The 18,015-nt window shown below is 37.4% G+C and overlaps 1 protein-coding gene across 1 annotated transcript in view; it reads left to right on the plus strand.

Moving 5' to 3' along the window:
- Positions 1–14,513, plus strand: part of Plppr5 (phospholipid phosphatase related 5) — a 170,778-nt gene extending 156,265 nt beyond the window's left edge. The window contains exon 9 of the mRNA XM_042683186.1: positions 14,139–14,513. Within this exon, the coding sequence (XP_042539120.1) occupies positions 14,139–14,171 (33 nt within the window). The 3' untranslated portion in view covers positions 14,172–14,513. The remainder of the gene's footprint in view (positions 1–14,138) is intronic.
- The last annotated feature ends 3,502 nt before the right edge of the window (positions 14,514–18,015 follow it).

The raw sequence follows: 18,015 nt of genomic DNA on the forward strand, positions 1-18,015 counted from the left end.
AGTATAGAGCATACCATTTGAGAAAGGAATGCTATTTGTCATTTAAATCCAGGCATTAGTTTTTCTTTGGTTGATGAGATCTTAATTAATTGAAGCAAAGTGAGCTATCTCTCGTCAGTAAGAAAGACAAGGCAATGACAGGAGGCACTTACAGGTATACTTATCTGCAGAGTTAGAGAATGGGGATTTTCACCAGCCTGTGCCAACCAGCAAAGCTTTGTCATGTGCCTTGGCACACTGTGCATTGGCAGAAGCAAGGTTTGAACGAACAGTAGACAGCAGTGACAATTCCCCCCCCCCCCAACTCTAGAAGTGGCATAATGAGTATGTACTATTACAGATGGAAATTGCCATGTTTAATTCCCATGGCAACTGCACAGGCAAATTATACGGATAGGAAAATGCTAAGAGAAGCATATGCAATGGCCTGCATATCGACTCTTTCACAGATTAGAAGATTATAGGCAATTGTAAGTGAAGCATGAGCTGAAATGGAGTCAGAGTGTGGGAAGAGTGGGCAGGGAGCTAGGCTTTAGGGACTGGAAATCCTGAGCTGGAAGTCCTATTCCTTTATATTATAATAACCAGGTAGAATTTGGTTGGTGAAAAATTAGTCCTCATAGCCTTACTTGAAAAATTAATACAAGAGGGGTCTCCCTCCACAGTCCCAAGGGTTAGTGTGTCAGTTAACACATCACAGAAAAATGAGTTCCTGCTTCATAGAAGCTTCCTCCTGAAACAGTAATGGTTTCCTTAATAGGCTTTCTGTTTGATTTCAGACCAGGATACCCCTGTAGACTAGATCATGGATTTACAAGTTAATGAAGATTGTCTGTTTGAGACAGGCATATGGCATAGGTGGCACAAATGATTACAGTGTAAAACTTTGAGTACATAAACACCACAGCAACAGCAAAAGGTTTCTCACAGAGATAAATAGGGTTATACAGTATCATGTTGCCTATGACAAATTCCTTTTAGGTTCCAGAAGGTTATGCCTGAATAACTGGTCATCTGAAGGCTCCATTTGCCTGTCTGTCATGCAAATCTTTGTTTTGCTGAGCTGCTGAACTGTAACAAATATTATACGGGACCAAGTCACAACAACTTTATTAGGAATTAGATATTAGAATAAATACATTCTAATATATTCATAAAATGTATTCATATTTAAGTATTTTTCTTCAGACTTTGAGCATTTATGAACAATATTTGAATTAAATCAACATTTATGTGCTATATCCTGCTCCTATTTGTTAAATTCGACTGAGAAAAGAGGCTTAAAAATTCCAACAAGTGTTAACATTTTTAGGTTAAAAAATGCTAGCACATTCTGCTACTGCTTTGCCATCTGTCATTTACCCTATTTGGATGCCCATACATTCAGTATTTATTTTTCCACATGATTTGTGAATCATAATATACTACATGAAGAATAAAAGCCAGATTGTTTTTTCCAGTTGTCTAACGAGCCTTTTATAAAAAGCATCTTTTGGTGAAGTATTTTTGAATGTAGGCAGAAAGCATTTGCATCTCTTCGGTGAGTAAGTATAGAGTTGATGAATGTGTCTTAAAACCATATAGCTCATTCAAGCCATTCGTTAAGGAGAGAATGAACAATGATAGTTCAGCAATCATTTTGAGTGCATCCATAATTAGTCGTCCACAGGAAACCATCTTACACCCAGTGAGCCCTTCAAATTTGACAACACTGTGACGAATTTCTGCAGAAAAATGCATTTTTGTTTACTAAAACTAGGAAAATAAACTAAACAATGCCCCAAATCACCATTTTATGTAACAACCAATTTTTTAAAATGTTTTATGTAAGAAAGCAATCAAAGTAAACAATTTGCATATGTTATTTACAATTTGAAAATTCATGGAATGTGGCTTAATGAGATAAGACTGTCCAAATATGATCAAGGCTGAGTTTGAACCTCAGTACAGAGAGAAAGAGAGAGAGACAGACAGAGACAGAGACAGAGAGAGACAGAGAGAGAGACAGAGAAAGAGACAGAGAGAGAAGAAAGGAAAAGAAAATTTAAGTAAGCAAAAGAGAGCAATAAATAGAGAGTACCTGCCACACATCATAGTCATTGCTTGAAACATTTTTTAAAAGTACTTTTCCAAACCATGTAAGAAATCATTTACAACTTTGCATATTCTTGAAGCCTTTTTGTATGACTGCTTTGGTTCATTGCTTTTGCTCCATAAATCTATACCATAAATAAGGTTGTAGATCAGTAAACCTAATAATCATGTCAGTCATAACCATAGTTACAGGTTACTATGTGTCTTGAGTTATGGCATATAAACCAGTTAAGATTTTTGCAGGCATCATTTGAGTAGATCTTACCTCCATACTGTAGAGAAAGATACAATGATGATGTAAATTAATAGGCCCAAGATCATGAAACTGGCCTATGTTTTGAAACTGTGTTTTCCATTTTTTTGGAAATTTTTTCCCCTGTTTGTCCACATTTGAGTTCAAGCTCAGAATCACTGTGCTGTATGATAATAAAAACTTAATGGGAAAAAGTTACAAAGTATTTAAATTATGTAACCATTGCCTTTGTTGGGTGTGAATGATGCTTCCAATTCTAATTTCCACAATTACAAACAATACCAGGGTAAATATCTCTAAAATATACATCATGTGTGATCAATTAGTAATTTCATGTATATTCATAAAATTGGAAATGCTAAACTAAGAGAATGAATACTCTTCAACCTTGAGTTGATCTTATGTTTGTGTTCTCTTCAGAAGTAGCAATTTTTGTTCTTCATATTTGTTCTTGAGCATTAGGTCAAAAGTAACAGGTTTCTCATTTCAATATTGTTGAATAGCAAGTAAACAAGGGATATCTTTTTTTATGTTGTTTGACTATTTTCCGATCAATTTATTCTGTATTTTTCTTCTGTGGCTGACTACCCAGATACTCAAACAATGATACAATATCGGCTAGACCTGCTGGACCAACTCCTAGATTCTTTTGCACCATTAGAGAATTAGTAGCTAGCAATCATGTGATGTGATGTGTGTGTGTGTGTGTGTGTGTGTGTGTGTGTGTGTGTGTGTGTATGAACTTGGGTATAGTAAAGCTTAATTCGTCCCTTATAAAACTCTTTCTTAAACATATAAATGCATGCCATTCTGCAGACACTACCAGAATCAAGGTATTAGAGCATATCCCAACCTTGACACCAGTGATCTGTTTGCTTCTTCCTATAAGTTTGCTCTTCCCAAGGTGTCATCTCAGTGGACTGATGTAGTATGCAGGTTTTAGAGTCTGATTTCTTCTTTACATATATCACTATGCTTCTCCCTTTTCCCTTTCATTGACTCAATACCACATATTTTTTACCCTTTAGTCAGATGCCCCATGTTTACCACATGGGGCAATTATGAATAAGGCTGACTAAAAATATTCATGTACAAGGTTTTATATGAGTATATATTTTTCTTCTTTTTTGGCATGTACCTAGGAGTGAGATGGCTGGGTTCCATGAGTTTTAAGATTAATGTATATTTACCTTTATAATAGATTTTCCACAGATGTAGCTGATAGCCCTCATGGTTCTAAATGGTTCTGAAATCAATCTTGGTATGACTCATGTGGAGTTTTACCAACAAGGCCCTCTTTATGAAAGCAGGAAAGTTTTCCACTGAGGTTTGTTTGTTTTGAGAGAGAGAGAGAGAGAGAGAGAGAATGTGGGGGGGAAGGTGTGGAGGAGTGGGTATTTGCTGGTCTTGGGGCTTGATCATGACTTTTTTTTCACTCAAGGCTAGAATCTACCATTTGAGCCACACTTCTAGCTCTTTGGGTAGTTAGTGGAGATCAGAGTCTCACAGACTTTCCTGCAGGCCTGGTTTTGAACCTCAATCTTCATATCCCAGCCTCCTGAGTAGCTAAGATTCCAGGTGTAAGCCACTGATGTCCAGCACTACTGAAGACTTTTAATCAGCTTCTGGTTATAAATCCCGTTATTTTCTCTGTCAGTGGACACAGATCTGCTTATTATTAAGCAAATCTACAGTATTTTGAAGAGTTAAAATGGAAATAAATAAGATTCTAGTTAGTTGAGTGAAAACATTCAAATTAAACAAGGCATGAATAAAGCATACGAACGAGTCACCTTTCATATGTACCGTGGAATTATATTTGTTCTATGAAACATAAACAAATACCAAATAAGAGCCACCATGGGTCCCTTTCCAAGGACTCATGAACTTACAATGTAATGAGGAGAGCAAATGCAGAAGAGAGTGGTGCTGGTTATGACAGAGGAACACATAAAGGGCATTTACTTAAACTTAGCAATGCTAGCAGCATCATGAACAGGGAGATTGGAGGGAGCATTTACCAGGTAGAGAGGAGAGAGAGGAATGTTCTGCATAAGTAATCGGCTCATGCAAAGGTTTTGTTTGGCAAGTGAATTCAGAGCCCAGGTGTGAGAAATGGAGGATGTTGTTAGATAGTGGTACATAGTGAGTGCCCTATGAAGTCTTAAGGAACTCACCAGACTGGGGCAGGTTGATAAATCAGAAGTCAGGAAATGGGCTGGTTGCCAGTGGCTCATACCGGTAATTCTAACAATTCAAGAGGTTGAGATCTGAGGAACAAGGTTTGAAGTCAGCCTCAGCAGAAAAGTCTGCTGAGACTCTTATCTTCAGTTAACTACCAATGTTTGTTTTTTGTTTTTGTCACTCATAGGGCTTGAACTCTGGGCCTGGGAGCTGTCCCTCAGCTCTTCAGCTCAAGGCTAGCACTCTACCACTTGAGCCATAGCACCACTACAGGTTTTCTAGTGGCTTATTGGAGATAAGAGTCTCACAGAGTTTCCTGCTCGGGCTACCTGTGAACTGCAATCCTCAGATCTCAGCCTTCTGAGTAGCTAGGATTGCAGGCATGAGCCACTGGCACTGGGCTTAATTACCAATGTTGAGATTCTTATTTTTGTTATTAACAACCAAAAATCCAAAAGGAGATGTCTGACTCAAATGGTAGAGCTCCAGCCTTGAGCAGAAAAAATTTAAGGGGAAAAATGCCCAAACCGTGAGTTTACGCAGTAATACAGACACCAAAATGTTTAAAAATTAAAAATGTTCAAAGAAACTAGGTAGGGTGAGTGAAGTAGGAAAGGAGGTAAATTGAGAGTTCATATTTTGGAATAAAAGTGGGTGAGACCAGAGGACATGGGACTTTGGGAGGATAAGAATCTACAAGGATGATCATAACCACCAAGGACCATAAAGACATCAGTGCTAACAGGCTTCAGTGAAGTTCCAAATCAACACGGAACAAGTCAGCATCAGCCGGAGCCTTTCGGTGCCTTGTTCATGTGTTCTGAAGCTCTAGACAAGACATGATGCCCATTGATCTCAAAGCTCTTGAACACCAATGAATTCCTAGAATCATTCAGAACTCCTGACTCTCTAAAGATACTCTTCCCATTGAAAGAATGCCTTTGAAAACCTGGTTCTAGTGCAATTCTAGATATTGAAGAGGCTGATCTGTACTCTACAAATCAGACACCTCAGGTGATTGCTATGGAAACAGCAATTAGCCTCCATTGGTAGAGACCAGCTGGGCTTACCTGGCTATAGTTTTCAGAATTGGCTGCACATTCGAATCATCTAGAGAGCCTCTAAAAGTTCCAGTGGTCAGACTTTGCCTCAGACCAATTAAACCTGAGTCTCTCAAGTTGTTTCTTAAAGCTCCTAAAGGGAAGCTGTGGATTCGAGGCAGAGCCTCTGAGGATTTGGTTGGGGAAGGACTATTGCTTCTTTGGCTTCATAAGGTCTACAGCTAAAGCATCAGGAAAAAAAACCAAAACAACTCAATCTGTCGTTTGCTTTAGCTTATCCAAGAAAGCAGACTTGAGGTTTCTTCATTCTCTAGGGAGAAAGGATTTGCTCGTAGCGTTTAGTTCATTGGAAATATCTGAATGGGAGAAAAAGCCCTCTAAATTGCTATAAATCTTTATACGCAAGCAGAACCATTGCAGAGAAAGAAATAGTCCTAAAACATCTTTTTTCATAAGGAAAACAGGCAACCACATTTTAGCTCGGGTCTGCAAGTCTGTAACTGCTTCCAACAACCAGAAATCAACAAAGAATGATGCCAGCAATTCCATAGCTTTGAATGAGAACTTCACTAATAAATTCTAACTAAATGGACCTAACATTATTTCTCTTTACTGAAATGCTCTCACTAATTTTGCAGCTTCCCAGTGCGATTGTCAAGATGCTCTGTCTTTAATAACATTTTTTCCTTTTTTCGCTCTCTGCCCACTCTGGCCTTCCTTTGAGGAAGGGGAGGGAAGGGGAAGGGAGGGGAGGGAGGGAGGGAGGAAGGAAGCAAGGAAAGAAGGGAGGGAGGGAAGAAGGGAGGGAGGGAAATGGAAAAACGAGAAGTGATAATATTTGGGATTATGCTATCCATATGTCTTTTTCCAGATAAAATGTAGACTATCTAGGCAATCTGACAGTCACAGATTGATTTTGTTAGAGGACTAGAATACTACATCCTAAATCCTTACTGCCGGATGTTTTTCTGGTTGCAAATTATTATTCATTTTTGGAATTTGTGTTTTCTGTTATGTAAGCAGGGTCTGGAGGATCTCTTTGTAATGTAAGATGGGCATTTATAAAGCAAAATATATCAGTTCAGGTGAGGCTTCATCATGAAACGAGTTTGCATCCATCTTGCATAAAACAAAATAGGGCTTTGCAGTTGGCTTGATATGAAAAATGTGGAGTTAAGGACATTGTGGTAAAATGAACAAATGGTAGATTTTATTTATATACTTGTAATCAATTATTATTATTTTAATTCTTGATCTCTTTCTTTCTTTCTTTCTTCTGTCTTTCTTTCGCAGTTCTGTTGTTGAATTCAGGTTTCTACAACTTGAACCATACTCTAGTTCTTTTCCCTTCTTTAGTGTTTTCCTTCAGGGAGGGTTTCAATTTGGGAGGGATGGGGGCCGGGGCTGGCCTCAGACTGCAATCTCCCCAACATAGCTGGGATTATAGTTCTGGGCTACTACTGGTTGAAACAAAGAATTGCTAACTTTAACTTGGCTGACCTCAAATTTCCACCCTTTGGATCTCTGCCTCTAGAGTTGTTCTTTTAAAAAAAATAACTCATTTGTGTGGGGTTTTAAAAGATAAACTATGAATAAATGCCGTGGTAGGGACCAGAAGCCTTTATGCATGCGAATAATTTGATTTAATCTTAATAAAAATCTGTTCATTAGATGAGAAAGCTGACTCTTTGATAGGTTAAACTGCTTTGAAAATTTTCCATTGGATTGGAGACTCTATTCAAACCCTTGGCATAAAAGCAGCGTAATTGTAGAGTCCTCTGGACTACATGCTTGCTCTTCCAAGAGGGCTGAAGACACGTCACTGAATCAAAGGTTTTAAGATAGGTTAAAAGCCGAAGGTGACAAACAATACAAAAAGAAAAGAGAACAAAAACAGCAGAAATGACAACTAAAGAACGTCTCTTGTTTCCTTTTTTTGGAGTTCATCTCATAGAATATTATTTTATATGGTCATCTGTTCATTGCTATTGGGGCTTTGCCCACTGCTCCTGGCTTAGCTTCGTTTGGTCTCTGTATGTTAATGATTAGAGTCCTATATGGTTTATCATGTCCCTGTTTTATTTATTTGTTTTGGTTATTCAGTGTGTTTACTTGCAGATTTATAGGTACATTCTAGTTACCACAAATGAAGGAAACCATGTATTTAGGAGGGTCAGGGAGGGCAAATAAAGACTGGAACAAAGATGAACAAATACAACAATGATACTCACCAGACGCTATGTAGAAAATGAACTGGATATCTTATGGGTGGGGATGGAAGGAGAGTGACAGAAGAGGAAAAATGGTTCAAAAAGAATTGTACTGATTGTACCTGATTCAGGTAACTGCAACCTTCTGTATATCAACTGCACAAAAGCAATTAAAAATAAAATTAAAAAGCAACTTTACCTACCATGTGGTATGTCATAAAATTAACTTTTTTAAAGAAAACTATTATCTATGAGTCTTTAAAACATAGTGATAAAACTGTTGACGTTAAGCCAGCCTGTTATCTAATTTCCTTGTCAGAAAATAGCCAAAAAAAAAAAAAAAAAAACAAATGAACAGAACTAAGGTGATTGTTGACAGCCTTTCATTGGAACCCAACATCTTTCCATAATCAATCATCCTGCAAGAATGGAACTGGAACAACACTGAGTCTCAGTCTTTGGTCTTACAACGTCTAAATGCAGATCCTTAAATAAGCTGGTACTTTAAGAAGTCAATATTTAAATGTAGAACTTTAAATAAACTGGTACTTGGTCTCAGTAAAGAAGTCAATATTTAAATCTTATATGAAACACATTTTGTAGATATCCCAGAACCAATGTACGGAGAATGCTCATGAAGAAAATTCACAGGGCAGTTCCTTTAAAGACAGCCTGGCCAGGCTCTTCAGCTGGATGATGGGAGTGAGCCTCTGCGAGCACCTTCAATTAAGGCAATAAACGTATGTGCGCTGGAGCGCACTGCTGTTGGAGTTGCGGTGCAATGCTAAGGCAAATGCAGAATCATGTCCTTCTGTGCAGGTCACCATTATAATCAAACAAGGTCGAGAAACTACAGCTTCGTGATTGTGGTTGCTATTGTTACTGCTTGTATCTTTTCAAGTATATTTTATCTTTTACTCATTATCAGAAATGTAATGTTTTGTAACTAAATGGCCCCTTACTAATGGCATTTTAAAATGTGTTCTGATCTGAATACTTTTCCAAGGGGCTCTTTTGTATTTTCTTCTCTTGGAAGAAGGGAAGAGGTGAGTGGCAGGTCTTGTCAGGTAACAAGACCTCCTTAGGCTTGATCTCAGGGCCTGGACGCCATCCCTGAGTTGTTTTTTTTTTTTTTGCTCAAGACTAGTGTTTTACCACTAGTGCTTTGCCACAACTTAATTTTTGGCGTTTTTAACTAATTGGACTTACGTGTTCCATGGACTTTCCTGCCTAGGCTGGCTTCAAACTCCAATCCTCAGATCTCAGCTTCCTGAGTAGCTAGGAGTATAAACAATTTTGATTCAAATAATATTTTGGAGAGTCAAGGTCTCAGATTGCATCATAGCCTGGCCTTGAATTCACAGTCTTCCTGTACATGCCTTCCCCATGTTGAGATTACAGAAATGATCATGACACACAGCTTAAATAATATTCTTGACATCCACAGAGAGCAATATTTGCAAATAGGATAAATAGTAGAGATTTTCATGTAAAACTTAGGACATTAAAAATGGACCTCTATAGACTGTAGACAATTTTTTTTACAAATTGAAGAATTCAAAACTAAGAAACAAAGTGCTTGTGTTTGCATGGACCCCTGCACTCAAGGATGAAACAGTGTTTTCTTGACTCGTTTGCTGTGGCTTTGAATAAGCTTTCTAATCTCTATTTGTGCTTCAGCTCTGTCCTCTCTACCATAAGTCTGTGTGCATAATTGTACACATCAGGCCTTGTGTTGATAAATTACATGGTCTCATTTAAATTATATGACCTTTTAATACTATGCATGCGATTTTGATTTACCTGCTTTTTAAAAAATTTGTACTATTGCTTGCAGATGAAGTGAGTGTTATTAACAATTCACACTGATTAAAAGAAGGTACACCTTGCCAACTAGTTTGCCGCAAGACAGGTGGCCTGAAAAGATTAAATGCCATTCTGTTTTTTATAAATATTAAATGCAGTTCTGATACATATGTGTGTATATAAATGTGTGTACATATGTATATGAAAAATACATGTATGTAAAAGATCAGTTATCATAATTTTATCCAGAGGAATACATCTATTTACTTCATATTGTACATTAACATGCCTTGATCTTGCAAAATGAATAGCTGAGTGATAGTTTGTGTGTGTGTGTGTGTGTGTGTGTGTGTGTGTGTATGTGTATGTTTGTGTGTGACAGTACCAGTTCTGGGGCTTGAACTCAGCACCTGGATGTTGTCCCTGAGCTTTTTGCTCAAGGCTAATACTCTACCACATGAGCCACAGCTTTACTTCCAGAATTTTTGGTAACGTATTGGAGATCGGAGTCTCATGGACTTTCCTGCGTGGGCTGGCTTTATACCACGATCTTCGGATCTCAACTTCCTGAAACTGGCATTTCAGGATTGCTTACTGACACTTAGCTTTGAATCATTGTTTTCTTGCTGTTGTACCATCACTTTTCCTTTATCTAGACTCCTTCATAGTATAGAGGGAAAATCTTTCTGATGATAAAAAAATCTTACTTTTCTTATTATCTTTAAATAGTGGTCCAAAGCGGGTTTCAATTTTAACATGTCAGTTTATTTTTAAAAGCCAGTGGAAATAAGTAACCCATCTCCTGCATTTTACAATGCAGGTTCCTTTGTTCTTACACCACATCTGAATGACAGAAAGTTCTATCTCTTCTGTATCCTTTCCTGTATTTAGGGACTGTTGCTAAATTACTCTTAACTTTCAATTCCCTATGCACAAGTGTTTTGTGTTTTGTTCTCAACTGTTTATTTTTGTGCTAACCATGCCCACCACAAAATGAGCCCCAAGCATGTTCCTTCTTACTCCAGTCAAATAGGGAAAAAGATTATCTTAGAGGTTAAACTTCAAGTTGATAGGAAATAATAAAGGAATCAACTTCCAAAAAACACAGGAGTTTGCTCCAAACCCCTCAGACTCTTTTTAGTAGAACTTGGAAAGAGTTGGCATTAAAAAAAAAGATAATATGATTTATGGGAAAGGAAGGCAATGGTCACTAAAGCATATGACTTTAAAGGATAAGACTGAATTTCAGTATTTTCTGGATCTCGGTAGACCCTTACAGTTAGATATTCAGTGCACCATTACTAAGGTATCTACAGTGAGTACCTCAGGTAGTTAATTTATAAGAAGAATTGTAAGCTGAGAGCCGGTGCTCATGCCTGTAATCCTAGCTACTCAGAAGGCTGAGATCTGAGGATTGCGGTTCAAAGCCAGCCCGGGTAGGAAAGTCCATGGGACTCTTGTCTCCAATAAACCATCAGAAAATCAGAAGTGGTGCTGTGGCTCAAGTGGTTAGAGCACTAACCTTGACCTGAAGAACTGAGGGATAGTGCCCAGGCCCAGAGTTCAAGCCCCATAACTGACCAAAAAAATTGTATATGCTTTTGGCAGTACTGGGAATTGAACTCAAGGCCAAATGCTTGTTAAGCATATGCTCTACTAATTGAGCTGTACCTAGAATCCTTTTTCTTATTAGTTTCCCTTCCAATAGGGTCTGAGTCAAACTGCCTAGGTTGGCCTGAACCATAGAACTCCTCTGCCTCCTATGAAATTGCTGAGACTAGTGGCTTGAGAAACTCATGCTAGAAATTTATTTAATACAGTTTTGGTATACGGTAAATGAAAGATAAGGAGAGAGATAGGTAGGGAATAGAGAAAGAGACAGATAGACAGAGACAGACACATACACACATAGAGAGACAGACAGACAGAGAGACCCAGAGTCAGAGACAGACAGAAATGGAGACACAGAAAAAGAGACAGAAGGGTCCTGAATTTTCCCTCCTGCCAGGAACTCACTTGTAAAAACAGTGTCATCAGTCTATTTGCAAGGCTCCATGCTCATGGCCTGATCATCTCTTCAGGCCCCATTTCTTAACACTGTTGCATTTCTTTTCTTTTCTTTTTTCTTTTTTTGCATTTCTGACTGTTATTATAAAGGTGAGGTACACAGGAGTCGCAGTTACATGTCAGGTAAAGAGTACATTTCTTTGTGAACAGTTTCACCCCTTCCCTCTGTCCATTTTCCCCTCCCATTCCTACCCACAAGACAAGAAGTTTTGTGTGTGTATGTGTTTCTTGCTGTTTTTGCCCCTTTGTCCAGTTTTTTCATTTTTTTGTCTTTGGGTGAGGGGCACAGAAATGGTAGGACAAAAGGTGAACAAATGCAGCAGTGGTACTCACTAGACTCTGGAAAATGAACTAGGCACTGTTGTTTTTCTGACACATGGTTTCTGAAGTGGGGAGGAGGGGGTGGGACACCTTTAAAGCAGACCATAGGGTGTCCTTCCATCCCTTTGAGGACAGTCTAGTTCCTCCGCCAGTCACTGCAATGATCATTACGGATTTGTGTCTAGTCATTTGTCTGCTCTGTGAAGATTGTTCAATATTTAATTCTACCTTCCAGGCAGTTTAATGAGCCTAGTGACCTCATCATAATCTGGGGTGCTGAGGCCTACAGCCATGGCCTTTGTTCCATCATCCATCTTCTATCATTTCTATCTCTCTCCTCTCTCTCTTCTACCCACCAGTCACCACGATGGATTAATCTCCCATTTCTATATTCATATTTTTCTAGAAAGTATATTGTTCTGGGTGCCCGCCAGAAGTTTGATACTCAGACTAGTTTTGTACTGAAACACTTTATATCCCATTGTATTTTCTCAGCTCACTGTCTTCACATCCCCAGGGCGGAATACTAAAAATAAAAGTGTAATATATTCTTCCCATGGTTCTTATGGCTTTTATTCCATCACACTGTATTACATAACTCTGATATCTCTTTCGTGTCCCACAGATATGTCTGTGCTTTTGTTAGAAAAACTAAAGGAAACTAAAGAGACAAGCTACTGACATTCTCCACATTTCATTGTACTTAAAAATGGGAAATAAAGCTGTTAACTAGTAATTAGTGATTGGAGGCAGTCATGTCTGCTCACCTTGGATTCTTACTAATATTTTTCTCTAATGTCAGGTGGATGAGGGCTAGAAAACACCTTAAATTGTAGATGAAGTTCTTCTAAGTTTGGCTTATGTGAAAAAGATGAAATTTAATTCCTTCACACCCATCTAAATGTACTTTCACCAGTTCAAACACTTGAACTTGAGGTCTGTCACCAGTGGCTCATGCTTTTATTCCTAGCTACCCAAAAGTCTGAGATCTGAAGATTCAGGTTTGAGGCACAAAAATACTCAAGATGCTTACCTCCCATAAGTCAGCAAAAAACTGCAGTACGGCTCAAATAGTAGAACATCTGCAATGAGAGATCCTGAGTGAAAGCACCAGAACAATGTACACACACACCCACACACACACACACACACACACAACTTGAAAATAGCTGCATGTACACTGAAGACATTCCATGGCATTGTATCAATCATGTGAAATTCTGTTTGTAGTATATTGTATTATTAAAGAATCAGTGCTTGTAGCTGTGGAAAATATTCCAAATGGGCAACTTGGTGGTAAGGCCCTTTTGGATGCTCATGTCAGTTTCTTATCACCATCCTATGGAGGACACAATTGGTTATATTTGTCCGCTTTTCTCTGAAATATTTCAGCACTCATGACCTGGCCTCTGCATACTATATTAAACATGTATATCATATATATAGCATACATCTTTATATCCTATATATATATAAATTATACACATACTTTTATATATTATATGTTATATATTATACCTCTGCATATATACCTCATGCATATATACTAGCCACTCCAAAAGGTTTCTTTCTATACAGGTTGATGCTGTTTAAGGTAAGAAAACTAGCTCTGTGAAGAATCTCCTGGTTGAAGTAGAAAAGCAGAGATTGCCGTCTAGAGTCTGGGATTCATGCATCAGAAATGAAGTATTTAAGTAGGCTTTTGTCAGATAACAACTGCCATTTCAGTCTGAGCATTTCACCATCTCATTCTGGGCCATCTGTCTCACGGGGAGCAATTAATCTCAAACTCCAAAATGCGACGTTAAAATTCCATTAACACCCAACAGAATATTAATGTGTCTGGCATTGCCCTTTTTTATTTTAAAATCCCTCCAAAATTTCAGGGTTGATTTTGAAGAAAGCAGGTATAACAGGTTAAGCTATTCAGCTAATTAAGACTATTGAGCGAAATATATAGTTAACTACTGAAATTATGTAATAATACACAGAACTTAGTTTCACCACACCACCTGTTTTGGCAACACATACATGGGCCGTGATTCTACATTGAGTGAAGGGTTACTTGTCAAAGCAGTAAATGTTTGACAAAACCCACTTTCCTCCAGACTCTGACTTTGTGATTGCCTTCTCTTTCCACAGAACCACATCACGGCCTTCGCGGAAGTCACATGATATTGAAGCTGATGGTTTTTCCCTTCACTGGACATCATCTCTTTTTACCACCCATTCCTAACACCTAAAGTTTGTTTGCTTATAAAAGAGGTTTATAAAGTTGTCTAATAATTTTTATAATTTTCCAATCAATGTCAACCTCTCTGTATTCCCCGCCCCCCACTAGACTGTGATCTCCTCGAGGGCGAGACTGTGTCTTTCTGTTCTCTGTAATCCCAGCATCGACCACAAAAGCCTGGCACAAAGTAGGTGATCAATAAAAAACAATGAGATGATTGAATGAACCAATCAATCCTTAAATAAAATGCTCACTTTAGTTTCTCAGAGAATCTGTGCCTCTGTGAAAAGCAACCTTTCCACAAGTCGTATTTGTAGAAGAAAACTCTATTTTGGGGCTTTTTAATTTTCATACATCTATTCGGCAGTATACCATATTTAATTTGAAGTGGACTTTGGACATCACGGGGGTTTTTATTTCATTATTAAGCATGACATCATTTCCATTCTAACAGATTCCAGTGTGTGAAATGCCTTTCTTTTCAGAAACTATGTCTTATACTAAAATCATGTTCACACATTATATTATGCTATATTTTACCTAAAATACCACTCAGACTATCCATTCTAAGACTGGTGCTTCTGCTTTTGAAGGGGAAAATGCCAATTTTTACTGTAATAAGTAATGTATCATAATTAAAAAATTATTTATTTGGACTTTTTCTCCTGACACTTGTGATTTAATTGTTGACTTGTATGTTTTGAATACAGACAGTACTAATCAGGGTTAAGTGAATAAATCAACTAGTTTTCCATTGCTTGCCAAGTCTCTAGAGTGGCCACAGGTTCTATTCTGGTAAATTTTTTTGACTTATAAAGACTTTCACTAATTTAAATGGGAAGAACTACACCCTAACTGATACGCAATTGATATGAATGGTAGAAATAGCATTAATGTATTTTACTTTGCATTTGTGTTGTACTTTATATAATGGAATATATTTACATTCCTAATATTTAATACGCATAATTTATAACATCATGTAAATGTTAAAAGTATGATTTTATTTTATAGATGAGAAAAATGAAGCAAAGAGGGGGTAAAACTATTCCCAACAACACAGCAAATAATATAAACATAGTCAAAATTCAATTCAGACTTTCTTGCTCTAATCTCATTTTCCCTTCAAGTATGCTAGAGTTGCTGTATGGTTTTGAACATTGAGGCCTTTAAGACATCATTAAAGTCTTTGTCCACAACTACCTACATTTTTTAAAAAGTAAAGAAATGCAAAATAGTGTTAAAAGAAATCTTCTGTATTTTCAATATTGACACTTTAGGAATTAATATTTTCAAAATACACAACTGTGTAATAATCTATTTGGAACCTTATTTGAAAATAGTGACTGTCTAGAGCTTGACTATGAGGCTCATTGTAAAAGTGACGCTTGAATCAAATGTCTCCTTTCTTCTCCTTCCCTTAGGCCCAGGCCTGACTCAGGAGAAAGCTTGAGGGGTTTACATTAAAGGGAGCACATGGACTTAAGATAAAAATCGCTGTGATGCAAGAAAGATGAGCTCATCAGTCATTGATAATCTTTAACTCGAATAACTTTGATACAAACAGTCATTAATTAACTAAAATGAAACTTTCTAGTATTGAAAGAAAGCAAATTCTTAATTGACCCTATCATTTCAGAAGAAAGCAGAAAGTCATTAAAACCAAAGGTGCATCCACAATTCTCCAAATGTGGGGTCACATGTGCATTTCCAACATTGTAGGAATTAGAGCACCTTCTACCAGGGCCAAATAGAGAAGAAAGAAATCCATATTTTCGCTGATTTCAGATCTCTATACTAACTCAATTCCTTGGGAATTATAGAAACTAAAAGAGATCTGAAGGGCTTGACTCTTTTTAAAGAGTAACTTTGAGGCAGTCATAGAAATGGGATTCAGTGACATCAAAAAGTTCACTTACAGTGTGTCCAAAGGCAGATTACCAGTATGATTTGTAGGGTTTGATCAGTTCTATGGGGGACTACACCACCTTTCAAAGGATCCAGCAGGAATATTTTCCTGATGGATAAATCAATCCATCTACTATCATCTATCAATCCACTGTCCATCTATCCAATCTATGTTTAGCTATCCATGTCTGTCTGTCTGTCTGTCTATCTATCTATCTATCTATCTATGTCTGTCTGTCTGTCTGTCTGTCTGTCTATCTATCTATAGTTATCTGTCTATGTGTACCTGTTATCTATCTATCATGTATGTATGTATCTGTCATCTATCTCTATCGTCTATCTATGTCTCTATCAAAGAGTGTCAAGGTTAGGTTTTTGCACTTTGCTAAACCTGGAATTATGAATTCAGGGGTTAGAAATTCCTCATAAAACCCAGATTAAACCCAGGATCAGAGTAATGTCATTTCTAATATTTAAAAATCCTCACCTCATGGTAGTGCAATGGATAACCCTGTCCTAAAACACAGGACTGTGGTGAGGGGGAGGGAGTTTATGATTCATAAGGTAGAAGGTAAAAGGCAGAAAACAGCCATCAACCATGATACTATTACTGACAGTAATGAAAAATACATTTGAGGAAATATTAGTATGTAAATATGTACATATGTAGACTGGAAAAAAACAGGCAAACACATATCTTTCTGGTAAAGATGTCTCCTTTTTATTCTTACTGAGGCCCAGATCAGTATAAGTTTGGTCAACCTGAAAACTTCAGTATTCTCTGTTTGCATGGCAGAAATTCTGCACATGTTGTATCAGATTCCTAAGATAACTTAAAAGGCTCTTTTATGTTAAAAGAGAGGTGAACCTTCTTTGACAGGCTTTGCCTATTTTACTTGTAACTGGGCCTCTCTTTTCTCAGGATCTATCCTAGCCAAATATCTCAGTTCCATGTACCATGGTTTTCTTTGTGAAATAGCAGTAGGGAAGGAAAGAAGTCTCTGCTGTGTATTGTATTTTTCAAATAAAATTAAAAAAAATTAAATGCAACACATGATTTTCCCCCTCATGGACTGGTCTTTATTGGAAGTAAAGGAGTGAGAATGTTTGTGAATGTGTGCACAAGTCAGGACATTCAAACTGACTGGAGAGCGTTTGGAAATGACTCACAAAGTGTGGAGTTATGTCAATTCCTTAGGCAGCAAAATGGCTGCCTAAGTCTATGGGCCATCTTAAGATTCAAACAGTGTCTTCATTTGTAAATCCTCAATTCCTATTAAACTATATATGGCACTGGGAAGGCATGGGTCCCACTAGATGTTTGGAATCCTGTAAGTGCTAAAGCACTAGAGAATGACCATTAAAGTGACCTTATTCCTGCCCTAGCATGGTATTTTATTACATTTTGATTACATGCCTTCAAAAGTGTCCAGGACATATTGTTCTGTTTATACTCTCTGAACACTGAAGTCACAATTTCCCTGGCTTTTCTTAAGACTTTTGAAAATCACCATTTAAACATCACAAAGAAACTTCTTTTTATAGGTAATATATGTTAATAAAAATATCATTTATGGGAATTTATTCAGGATAGTAAGTGAATGACTCTCCTTTAAAAAGAAAATATTTCAATATGACTCTGCTTTAAGACGAAAGTATTTTAATTCTTTCTTCCTATCATCTCCAATTCATATTATAGCTGGTTCTTAGTCTTGTAGAAAGGAGAACTATGTTCCTTCTTGAAAAAAAATAAGTTTAGATTATTTATTGTTAGATAAATGTAAAGTACCGAGGGTTACAGTTTCATTTTGAGCAATGTCACCTCTTCCTTTGCTCTCTCCCAGTTTTTCCCTCCTATCCCCACTCCCAAATTGTATA

The sequence above is a fragment of the Dipodomys spectabilis genome, unplaced genomic scaffold, assembly GCF_019054845.1.
Source record: "Dipodomys spectabilis isolate Male_0828 unplaced genomic scaffold, ASM1905484v1 ptg000002l, whole genome shotgun sequence".
NCBI lineage: Eukaryota > Metazoa > Chordata > Mammalia > Rodentia > Heteromyidae > Dipodomys > Dipodomys spectabilis.